At 40.6% G+C, this 12,649-nt stretch overlaps 1 protein-coding gene across 1 annotated transcript in view; it reads left to right on the top strand.

Moving 5' to 3' along the window:
* kntc1 (kinetochore associated 1) overlaps window positions 1–12,156 on the top strand; it is a 48,716-nt gene extending 36,560 nt beyond the window's left edge. The window contains exons 50-61 of the mRNA XM_058071398.1: window positions 1,174–1,252; window positions 1,323–1,447; window positions 1,529–1,664; window positions 3,084–3,179; window positions 3,518–3,574; window positions 3,650–3,704; window positions 5,777–5,840; window positions 7,360–7,489; window positions 8,710–8,799; window positions 9,141–9,295; window positions 10,912–11,004; window positions 11,077–12,156. Coding sequence (XP_057927381.1) covers window positions 1,174–1,252; window positions 1,323–1,447; window positions 1,529–1,664; window positions 3,084–3,179; window positions 3,518–3,574; window positions 3,650–3,704; window positions 5,777–5,840; window positions 7,360–7,489; window positions 8,710–8,799; window positions 9,141–9,295; window positions 10,912–10,981 — 1,057 coding nt within the window. The 3' untranslated portion in view covers window positions 10,982–11,004; window positions 11,077–12,156. The remainder of the gene's footprint in view (window positions 1–1,173; window positions 1,253–1,322; window positions 1,448–1,528; window positions 1,665–3,083; window positions 3,180–3,517; window positions 3,575–3,649; window positions 3,705–5,776; window positions 5,841–7,359; window positions 7,490–8,709; window positions 8,800–9,140; window positions 9,296–10,911; window positions 11,005–11,076) is intronic.
* The last annotated feature ends 493 nt before the right edge of the window (window positions 12,157–12,649 follow it).

The following is a 12,649-nucleotide window of genomic DNA, read 5'->3' as shown; positions in this document are numbered from 1 at the left end:
GATTAAATAGTATGTGATAATAAGATCATCACATGGTTTGTCTGGTATCAGGCTCAGTATCATGCCCCCGCGTGCCTCGGCTGATATTGACACTTGGGGGCATGATACCTGGCCCGATACCAGACAAACCATGTGATAACCTATAATTATCATGGTCATTTTTTTGAGGGATCAAAAGCAGTATCGGCCCAAGCAAAATCGGCATCGGCCCCCAAAAAAAACATATCGGTCGATCCCTAGTATATATATTTATAATGTATATTTAGTTTTTTCATTTTTAATAGATGTGTCTACACCTTCATTCATTCATTCATTTTCTACCGCTTTTTCCTCACGAGGGTCGCGAGGGTGCTGGAGTCTATCCCAGCTGTCTTTGGGCGAGAGGCGGGGTACACCCTGGACTGGTCGCCAGCCAATCACAGGGCACATATAGACAAACAACCATTCACACTCACATTCATACCTATGGACAATTTGGAGTCGCCAATTAACCTAGCATGTTTTTGGAATGTGGGAGGAAACCGGAGTACCCGGAGAAAACCCATGCATGCACGGGGAGAACATGCAAACTCCACACAGAGATGGCCGAGGGTGGAATTGAGCTCCTATCTGTGAGGTCTGCGCGCTAACCACTCTTCCGCCGTGCAACCCGTGTCTGCACCTTCTTCACCAAAACAAATTCAGAGTATGTGTTTGATCATACCTGGCAATAAACAATTTCTGATTCTGATCATAAATTAGGGCGGCATAGCGGTCTAGTGGTTAGCACGCAGACCTCACAGCTAAGAGACCAGGGTTCATGTTCAGACCAGGGAGCATGTTCTCCCCGTGCTCCAGCACCCCCGCGACCCTCGTGAGGAAAAGCAGTAGAAAATGAATGAATGACTGACAGTAAATAAAAAACCAAACATCCAGGCGAGGGTAAATAAAAGATTGTTCTGAGTGTTCAGGCCAGGAAAAATGAAACCTCGGACCAGACCAGGGAGACTGAAACATGAGTACAGGCTACGGTAAAGCATCCATCTACATCGGGAAAAAAGAAAACATCTTTCCAGGCTAGGCTGAATGAAAAGTCTTGCTAGGCAGGGGTCAATGACGAAAGCTCCTGCGGTCATGGCGTAGAACTGAATAATTTTTAATACTAACCACGTCACTGCTATTTGCTGCTGTCAGGGTGGTCTACATGCTGCAGGCTTCCACCACAGCTGATGCCGTTTGCCTCCTCAGCGCCATCTTGTCTGCTGAAACCTGGGTAAGTTCTCCCTTTTATCTCCAGTGTCTGTATCTGAGATCTTCTGTGTCTTATGCTCTCCTACCTGTAGCCTCTTAGCAGCTCCGGGCCGCGTCTGACATTCTGCCATAGAACCCGAGTGCTCCTTTGTTTCATGCGACTCGCCGACGCCGCCACACTTGAGACACAGTTAAAGATCAACAGGAGTGAACTGGAGTAAGCCGGTTACACACCATTTGATTGCAATGCATTCTTTTCAAGATGTGTAAAAAGCCTTCCATGTATACGTATCTGCAGCTACTACGTGAAGTGCTACATCTTTGTTTCCCGGCTGGAGGCGTTGAACATCCCCCACACGGTGCAGTCATTCCGCAGCAGCCCCAAAGAGGGCTTGATCAAAGGCCTGTGGAAGAACCACAGCCACGAGCCACAGGTACTTTCTGTTTATTAAGTGCCGGGTAATTCAACTGGTGGTCCGCAAGCCACACCCGGCTAATAAAAGTCCTGTTTCTGTGGTAAAATCCTGAAATCATTCAATCCAAAAGCCATCCCCATGCCTACAGGGTAGGGCTGTTTTTGCTGCAAATCCTTAAAAATCTTCTTCTTTGCTCTCGTCATATCCTTGGCAGCCATTATTGCAGGTTATCCTGCAATATCATTAAAAACTGTATCATTAAAAACAGCGGATCTGTCCTGACTCGAATAAAGCAACTTTGACGAATGAGTGGTCCATATATAGAGGATCTTCATGTGCCGTGCTCCTGTCATACTTTAATGTTTGGCTGGCGTTGCCAGGTATGATCAAACACATACTAGGAATTTGTTTTGGTGAAGAAGGTGCAGACACATCTATTAAAAATGAAAAAAAATAAATATACATTATAAATATATATACTAGGGATCAACCGATATGTTTTTTGGGGGGCCGATGCCGATACCAATTTTTTTCCATCACCCGATATTTGTGGCCGATACTGCTTTTGATCCCTTAATTTATATGAAAAAATGACCATGATGATTATAGGTTATCACATGGTTTGTCTGGTATCAGGCCAGTATCAGTCAGTATCAGTCAGTCAGTATCAGCCCTCTGATACTGACACTTGGGGGCATGATACTGAGCCTGATACCAGACAAACCATGTGATGATCTTATTACCACATACTATTTAATCATGAGCTTATTATCACGTACTATTTAATCAAAAGACCATTTTGTTTCCAGAAAATGTTCAGTTTATTACATGTATTATATCTAAACAGTGTAAACACAATAATTGCAAAAATATTTCAACAATAATATTTTATCAACAGTCTTATCTTATCAATGTCTGACAATTAAAGTTCCATTAATCAAGTTTGGGTTTTTTGGTGACTGGAGAAGCACTAGGCACTAAGCACTCGTGTGCTGTTCTCTGATTGGTTGTTTCACGGGCACGATACCAGAGCAGCGCACTCTGAGTGGACAGCTACGGGGGCTGATACTGGACATGGTTAAACTCTATATTTTATCAGTATCACTGCCCTGGGCTTTGACACAGTATCATTTGGGCCTTTTCCCGTATCATTCATGGGCCGTTTCTAGGGTACAGGGACAATTAATACTGTAGTATCATTTTATTGTCGGACTTTATTCCTTTTATTTATTTGTTTTTTAGAGAATGTCCTTTTGTGGAAAATGCCATTTTGTGGATTCCCTGGCCTTGCTATTAAGTGCTTTATTCAAACACAGGTCTTAGTCCTTAGCTTTCTGTGAACCATCATGGACCCTGAAACCCTAATTTAGGTTGGGTTTTTTTTGCACTTGACTTGACCAGGTCTGTCATACTAAAGCAACTTTTTGGTCTTTTCAGGCCGTGCATTTGGTGGCAGACCTGTGCTTGGAGTACAAGGTGTACGACACTCAGCTCTGGAACAGTCTTCTTCAGAAGATGCTCGGCTTCAACTTGGTGAGTAAACGTGCGCCATGCGTTGATTCATATTCATGGTTTGAGTGCCAGTCATAGTTACAATGAATAAAATAAACGTGTATGTTTCTCGACTCCGGTTTCCTCCCACATTCCAAAAACATGCTAGGCTAATTGGCAACTTCAAATTGTCCATAGGTATGAATGTGAGTGTGAATGGTTGTTTGTCTATATGTGCCCTGTGATTGGCTGGCCACCAGTCCAGGGTGTACCCCGTCTCTCGCCCAAAGACAGCTGGGATAGGCTCCAGCACCCTCTGCGACCTCTGGAAAAAACGGTAGAAAATGAATGAATGAATGAATATTTCTCGCTTCTCTCAGATTAGTGATCTCCAGAATGTGCTGGAAGCAGTGGTTGCCGTGCCAGCTCTATGGAAGGTAGTGTTTCACATAAAAATAAAATACATTTTAAAAAGCAATATGTACAGTCTTAATTCTGTCCTTTGTTTCCAGATTTCTAGTTTCTCCAGGACCTGGAAGAGTACGCTTCTAGCACCTTTTGTCTCAGGTATTCCCTGAATATTGCATGATTAACACAAGCAAGAATACTCTAGTACAGGGGTCACCAACCTTTTTGAGGCCGAGGGCTACTTTGTGAGCACGGATAGTATGAAAAGCTACATGACAAGTTTGTGGTGAACTTCCAAAATGACAAAACTGCACGGATCACTTTTTAGTAATCATAACAAAAGGAATAGTAGTAGTAACACTATGTGAAGCGACTGCTCACATATCAATGTTAATTATTTTCCACAATAATTGTAACATTAACATACTTACATACAAAAACATACTTTTTATTTTTTAAGAAACATTTATTTATGTGCTCACATATTTGAAAGTCAGAGGGAACACCTTTCTGTGATTTTTTTCACCTGCCTAGTGAAAAAAGTCCTTTGTTTGTCCAAAGCTGCCTTTAACAAACGGGCCTTTTTCGTCCTTAATTGAAGCTTTCGTGACAAGTTTTGAAGTGTCTCTCGACATTGTGCCGCTTTGGTATTGCAACAGTCGTCCCGCAAATAAGACACATAAATTTTTCTTCAAAATACATAAAGAAAAATTCTTCCTCCCAATCACTGTGGAAAAGTCCTTTTTCGCTTTTCTGTATATATCAGTACTATATCACTATGTACTATATCAGAAAAGCGGTCAGGGGACGCGTGCGAACACATGAACTTTGACTTGAGGTAAGAGTTTGTTATAAAATATTTTTGTTTTAATTTTTGATGTTTTTAAAAAAACGATTAAAAAAAATACATTAATGTAAGCAATTCTGATTCAAAATTTAAAGCACAAAATAACAATGATAATTTGTGACCAGTGCTATTTTTTAGAAGATGCCTCGCAGGCGCCTTAAGTGGTCCACGTGGGCGCATGGTGACCCCTGCTCTAGTAAATGTCTTTTTTGGATTTCCATTGTACTTTCCACTGCCAATCACAGTTGTGCAATACATATACGTATATATATCTCCATTTTAAGACCAGTTGAAAAATTCCAAGAATTTCCATTTTTGCACGGTTGGATGTTCACAAGCTTGGAAGTAGAGCTCAAAATGCAAAAACAAGAAATGGTAGTGAGACCCCAAAACATATTGGAGTAACACGCATTCAACTGAACTGGGCTGTTCATTAGCTGATCAAAGGTTGATCAAACACCATAGCCCCAAAACGCAAATGCCATCCAAGGATTATTGTGTAGTGGACGGATAGCCAGGGCCCCTGACAGGGGCGTCACTAGGTTCTGAGGTCAGGTGGGGCTTAGGCCCCTGGAGACGCACAATGAATGTAGTAGACATTCAAAAAATAATTTTTTTAAATCGAAATATCCAAGAAACTAATAAGGAACAAGAACCGGGATATAACTTTCCCACTTTTGGACAGATTTAGTTTACGTTTAGTGGACGTTTACACAAGTACACACAATCTACACTGTAAAACCAGTGGACAGTGATCAATTATATAATAATCATTATTATATTATTAATTAGCCTATTATTATTGCTATCATCATTATTCTTCTTCTGATTATTACTACTACTAGTACTAGTAGTAGGCTAGTATTAGCCTGCTTATTGGCTTGCTTATTAGCCTGCTTTTGCCCTATTATATGAAATTTGTCAGAGATTTTTTTTGTAAAAAAAAAAAAAAGAAGAATCAATAAAAAATATCAAATTATTTAGGGGGCCTATTTTTTTTAATCAATAAAAATAAAAAAAATAAAATTATTGGCCGCTGATATTTAGTTTGGGTATACCACTTGACAAAAAATGATGTTTGAAGAAGTTTGAAATGACCTTACTCGTCCAACCTCAGCAGCAATAGTGCACTGTGGGACGCCTTGCTTCTGCAGCTCAACCAAATCCACCGCGTTCAAAGAGAGATAGCCTTTTTGCCTTTGCCATCAGATCATGAGATCATGACCGTGTGAATACCTGACAGAAAACAAGATTTTGGCTTTTAAAGGCTGTGCTCTTCAACTGTTGAACAGCCTTTTTAAAGTTCTACTCAGAACCTCAGTTCTCGTCTTAAAATTTGTCATCGGGAATGTCTAAAATGTAATCGTACCTGCTTTGGTTGCAGCTTCTTTACCTTTGAGCTCGGATCAACAAGCAATACTCTACAGGACCTTTGTTCTCCTCCTCAAGTAAGCACCTTTTTTGTTTTTTTCTTGCATGAACAAATATTCTATATTTCTTCAAGTAGTGGCCTCTGCCTTTCCCCAATAAATGTGAAATATTTACTGTATTTTCTGGACTATAAGTCGCACAAGGCCAAAAATGCATCATTAGGTAGAAAAAAAACATCCATAAGTCGCACTGGAGTATAAGTGGCATTTTTTATGGGTAATTTATTTCCCAACTACTTGACCAAAACAGACATTACGTCCTCTTGGAAGGCAAGTTCTAACAATAAAAGAATAGAGAACAGGCTGAATAGGTGTAAGATATGCTAACACAATGCTTATTCAGCTACACCAAAAATAAACATGAACAGAAAAGGTGTCCAGTGTTTATGGAACATCAACACTTTTTTCATTTATAAGTCGCTCTGGAGTATAAGTCGCAGGAACGGCCAACCTATGAAAAAAAGTGCGACTTATAGTCTGGAAAATACGGTACTTGGAAAAAATATAGATATAGTCATCCCTCATTTATCACGATTAATTGCTTTCAGACCCAACTGTACCTAGTTTTGTACTCAGAGCATCGAAAACGTAGAAACGTTTACAAGAATCTAAATACAGTTGTTAACATTATTAGAGACCTCTAAGCTGCACAGTGGATGAGTGGTTAGCATGTACACAATCATGAAATCGGGAACACCTGTGTTCGAGTCCCGCCCCTCCCCGTGCGTGGGTTTTCTTTGGGTACTCCGGCATGCTAGGTTAATTGGCGACTCCAAATTGTCGCTCCGGAGTATAAGTCGCACAAGACCAAAAATGCATCATTAGGTAGAAAAAAAAACATACGTAAGTTGCACTGGAGTATAATACCTAGTTTTGTACTCAGGGCATAGCAAACCTGTTTACAAGATTCAAAATACAGTTTTTAACATTATTAGAGACCTCTAAGCTGCACGGTGGTTGAGTAGTTAGCATGTACACAGGCAGGAAATCAGGAAGACTTGGGTTCGAGTATCCGCTTGAGCATCTCTGTGTGGAGTTTGCATGTCCCACCAAGGCCCCCGGGCGTGGGTTTTCTTTGGGTACTCTGGTATGCTAGGTTAATTGGTGACTCTAAATTGTCCATAGGTATGAATGTGAGTGTGAATGGTTGTTTGTGCACTGTGATTGGCTGGCCACCAGTCGGGGGTGTTCCTAGCCTCTCGCCCGAAGACAGCTGGGATAGGCTACAGCATAAGCGGCATAGAAGCCATTTGTCGGAGATGCTCAAAGTTGAGGTTTAGCTTGGAGCGCAACAGTAGCCCATGTTGTTATTGAAGATTTTTACGAAGGGTTATTGTGTCTGTTGTGAGATCATTCAAACCTGCAATAGACGCCTGTTATTCTGGCGATCAGGTCTGGTGTGTGTGTTTCACTGACCCAGTGACCAGGGTAGAATCCTACATATCCGTCAGTGACTTCCTGCGTTCCTCTCCAGCACCAAATACCTTAACCCTTCAGTCTCACCTGTGTGGTATTTTGGCCTGCTATCCTTTCCAAGGTGTCCGTTCTTGTTGAATATGGAACTGATCGGGATGGCCAAAGGCTTTGCACAGTTCAACCTGCTAGCCTTTGCCCTGGGAACGCTCCTTCTCATCCCCTCGGCCAGCAAGAAAGCTCAGCAGATTCAAGTACGTGAACCTGTTTCTCTTCAAGTCCGACCTGCTGCTTTTTGGTTCTGAGCTCAGTCCTACTATTTCTTTCAGTTTTTTGCTTTGGGCTCACCTGTGTTCCCTCAGACTCCAGTCTATTTGGCTCTGATAAATAGTCTCATCTGTGTCTCTATAGACTTTGGGTCCCATTGGTGGTGCAACCTTGGTCTGACCCGACCCGGCCTACTATTTCAGTTTTTTTATTCTTTCTTTTTTCAGTTGAGTCCCCATCTGCAGCTCTTGGCTCAGATTTACTTGTACCACATTTGTACAACTTTTCCAACCCAACCCAGTGATTTGGGGTCAGATTTCATTTTTAGTCTCACCTCTATCATCAGACCTGATGTACAGTGTCTGGGTCTTATTTTTAGTATCATCTGTTTTAGTTTAGTCTACTGTATTCTTTCTTGTTGTTCTTGATGTTCTCTGAACATTTTCTGGAAACAAAATGGTCTTTTGATTTATAGGTTATCACATACAGGTTATGCCAGTATCAGCCCTCGACCTTTGATCTCGGGCTGATACTGACACTTGGGGGCATGATACCTGGCCTGATACCAGACAAACCATTCGATGATCTTATTACCACATACTATTTAATCATGAGCTTATTATCACGTACTATTTAATCAAAAGACCATTTTGTTTCCAGAAAATGTTCAGTTTATTACATGTATTATATCTAAACAGTGTAAACACAACAATTGCAAAAATATTTCAACAATAATATTTTATCAACAGTCTTATCTTATCAATGTCTGACAATTAAATTTCCATTAATCAAGTTTGGGTTTTTTGGTGACTGGAGAAGCACTAGGCACTAAGCACTCGTGTGCTGTTCTCTGATTGGTTGTTTCACGGGCATGATACCAGAGCAGCGCGCTCTGAGTGGACAGCTACGGGGGCTGATACTGGACATGGTTAAACTCTATATTTTATCAGTATCACTGCCCTGGGCTTTGACACAGTATCATTTGGGCCTTTTCCCGTATCATTCATGGGCGCTTTCTAGGGTACAGGGACAATTAATACTGTAGTATGTGATAATAAGATCATCACATGGTTTGTCTGGTATCAGGCCCAGTATCATGCCCCCAAGTGTCAGTATTAGCCCGAGACCAAAGGTGGCCTGATACCAGACAAACCATGTGATAACCTATAATTACATCACGTTTACATCATGTTTTTGCTGTTTGCAGGGCTTTCTGTCGATGCGTGACCCCGTCACTGTGCTGGATCAGGAGGAGGAGCTTATGAACACGGGGGAATTAGCGGGTATCCCCTCTCAGGTTAGGTGCTCGACCTCTAATTAATTTCTCATGATTGAAGCGTGTTTGATGGGAGAGTAGAATTATAGAGTAGCAATAGAAGTGCCTTGTAGAGGCTTCTTATTAAGTCGGGGCTCTTGTGCAATTGGGCGACACGTGACGAGAGCTGCAAAAGAGGAAACTCAAAGCTGGTTTGATGGTGAGAAGATATGCCATTATTGTTATCCAGGTCATAATATTAGAATTAGGCCAGTACACATACTGTAAACAATCAAAATGAAAAAGTATTTCATCCTAGTAGGGCGTTTGATTAGATTGGATCGGATTGTTACAACACATCTTATTTCTTTTCTACGTTTCAGATTCGGGACACCGTGCTGTCTTTCATCATCCAACATGGCCAACACAGCAAGCTGGTGAAAAGCAAACACTTCTCACGTCTGAAGGAGTTCATGGTGACCAACGGCCAACCGGAGCAGATGGAGGACATGGCCAACTACCTGGTCAACATCAACTGGTTAGTCATGATTAGTAGCTTGGTTAGTTTATAACACTTGCGACTGGGTGGTTCTTTGTCAACAGGTTGCCATGACAACGGCTGTATGGTGTGTAACGTTATTGCTCAACAAGATATTTCCTCATTTATAATTGTGTAATCTTGATATGATCCACCACTAGAGTTTATGAGAGGGTGGGAAACTATCTCCATCATACATTGATGGAGATAGATGTGGCGTCTATGTACCGTATATGCTCCATATTTACCGTACTTATGTTGCATCAACAAACACGAAGACTTTTTAAAATGTACCGCCATTTCCCAACTATAGAGCGCCCCAGTTGGCAAATACATTTAAAGAGGAAAAAAAGATATGCCGCACCTGTTTATAAGTCGCTGGTGTCCATGTTGTATGTAACCTGGGATATTTAGTTCACTGAAAAATTGCAAATTTTATGAATTAAATGAATGCTTTATTTCGGAACTGTACATGAAATATGACTAATTAATAAGGGAAGTCAGTCATTGCTATCATCCTCCTCCTGGGAACTAAAACCGCTAACGTTGTCTTCTTCAGCATCACAATTCAACAGCGTCATTATTCCTTCATCACACATGTTGTCAGTCTCTGTCTCTCTTTTGTTGTCGCTATCGGTGTCACTTTTGCCTGGAGGCAAATTAGCCATTTAGCTTGAGCTATCCTCTTTGTCACGTAGTAGTAGTCCAGCCTTTCGAAACCTGTTGGTTGTAGTAGTAATTATGTTTTTTTATTTAACAATATATGTAATGTGGCTGGTTAAACCGTAGTCGACCACAAAAGTCATTAATTCCTATGGGAACTAAAACCACTAAAGTCGTCTTCTTCAACAACCTTATGATTCCTTCATCACACACGTTGTCAGTCTCTCTCTGTCTTTCGTTGTTGCTCTTGGTGTCACTTTTGCCTGGAGGCAAATTAGCCATTTAGCTTGAGTGATCTTCTTCGTCACGTTGTAGTCCAACATTTCGAAACCTGTTGGTTGTTGGTTTGATCAGTCCAAACAGAAGCTGTAGTAATTCTGTTTTTTTTTTGTTTTTTTTTAGCTTTTAATTAAATGAATGTTTTTTTTAACTGTGTGTAATGTGGCTAGTTAAACCGTAGTCTACCACAAAAGTCATTCATCCTTATGGGAACTAAAACCACTAAAGTCGTCTTCTTCAGCATCACAATTCAACAGCCTCATTATTCCTGCGTCACACACGTTGTCAGTCTCTGTCTGTCTTTTGTAGTCGCTCTTGGTGTCACTTTTGCCTGGAGGCAAATTAGACATTTAGCTTGAGCTATCCTCTTCGTCACGCCTTTTGAAACCCGTCGGTTGTCAGTCCGAACAGTCCAAACAGAAGCTGTAGTAATTCTGTTTTTTTTTTAGCTTTTAATTAAATGAATGGTTTTTTTTTTTACAGTGTGTGTAATGTGGCTAATTAAACCGGAGTCTACCACAAAAGTCATTCATCCCCATGGGAACTAAAACCACTAAAGTCGTCATGTTCATGTTAAAGGTTAAATAACTGTTAATAGTTATCCTCCCTATCCATGTGGAAGTGGTAAGTTCATCATCGTGCACCAAAATGACAATGTTTACTGTGGTCCTCAGTCAGGACGAGGCTCGCTGGCTGGCTCAGGAGTACACCAAACACAGAGAACATCTCACAGGCAAGCACTGACCCCCCCAGCCCCCCACCTGGAGGTAACGACCCTTATTGACGTAAGTTCATACAATTATTACAGTTTTGGTTAAAGTGAATGTTTTTTCCTCTAGGACCATGCAGACTGGAGTTTGTTATTGTTCTTCTGGATGAAAAGTAATATTTATCATACTCCCTCTTTCATATTCAAATAAATATTTCTCCATTGTTGAATATTGTCAGGTGACATTCCTGTATGAAAAGTACTATTTTTATTATACTACTGGAAATGCTCCAATTAGCGCTTCTCATTAACATCCTGGTCTCCTTTAGTGGCTGGGTCTCTGATTAACACCGGGTCAAAAAACATTGGCACCTGTGGCTGTAGGCAACCTCCTGATTTAATTCCACAATTGGTCGAACTGGTCAGCCAGTCCCACAGCTTTATCTCTGCATGCGCTTTAAAATGTTGCGACTCAGCTGTGTGTTCACTTGCCATACTCTTGTTGACCCTGAACTCATCGCTAGTAATGCTGGCTGAGTTCTGTGTTGCGCAATAGACTTGTTCATAAATGACAAAGTCAGAGAGAGCTACGTTTTCCTTTCCACTTTATCATGCACTCCAAATCATTATTAGAGGTACACAAGTAACATACACATACAGTCATCCCTTGTTTATTGCCTTAATTGGTTCCATAAGTGAATTTTTTGATCTTCTAAATATGTTTTTAACATTATTACAGCCCTTGGGACATGATTGTCACACTAGACACAATCTAATAGTCATCATGTGACATAAATAAGATAACATAGACTCGCACGTTAGCACTTCCTTGTTGATTTTCATCAATGCGTTGTAAAGGCGGCTTTAAATGGCTTTACGCTCGTTTTACCTAATATAGTAGACATAAGAGTAAATAGGCTATTTATTCCTATTTATATATTCCTATTATTTTATATAGGAGTAGGCTATTTGAGACTAAAATGTTGTGTGTTGCAATAAATGTGTTCCCTAGGGGACTTTAGTGGCAGGTGGACAGATGTGTGAGGGGACAGGAAGTGGTTCAGAGTTGAGTTTTAGCTTGTCGTGGTTGATGGACCCCAAGAGTAGTCTGTGTTATTATTATTATTATTATTATTAGTAGTAGTAGTAGTAGTATTATTGTGCCTGTTGTGCAATCATTTTAACCTGCAATAAATGCCTGTTCCGGTGATCATGTCTGGTCCTTGTGTCACCAAACAATTACTGACACCTTGTGGCCAATGTGAGATACTACATTCACAATTACAATGCTTCTTCTGCTTTGTGTTTGTAGTTTAAGCTCATTGAGCTAGTTCATTTAGCCATTTTTTATGCTTGAAAACACCAGGAATTAGCGCATTTTGCTTCAATATGCCTTTTTTGAGGTTATAACAGCCTCTCTTCAATTCCTCCAATGAATGGACTCGGTTTTTAGCACTCTTATATACGTACTATTCAACAGAATAAGGTTACTGTGTTTTTGTTGCATTGTTCTCACATCAGCTTCTTTTGACTCTTGGATGACAGTTAAGAAAACATTGCATTTTTGTTTTGTGATGATCACAGTTTGACCCTGGAACAGACTTTTTCCTTGTCAAATGTGAACAAATTGGAGTTCAAGCAGTGGTCTTTTATGTATTTTATTCCAGACAGGACTTGCCCACATTGCATTTTTTTCCTTTGAA

The sequence above is a fragment of the Doryrhamphus excisus genome, chromosome 4 (genome assembly GCF_030265055.1).
Source record: "Doryrhamphus excisus isolate RoL2022-K1 chromosome 4, RoL_Dexc_1.0, whole genome shotgun sequence".
In the NCBI taxonomy this organism is placed as follows: Eukaryota; Metazoa; Chordata; class Actinopteri; order Syngnathiformes; family Syngnathidae; genus Doryrhamphus; species Doryrhamphus excisus.
Note: the sequence above shows the minus strand (reverse complement) of the source record. Positions and strands in the feature narration are given on the sequence as shown.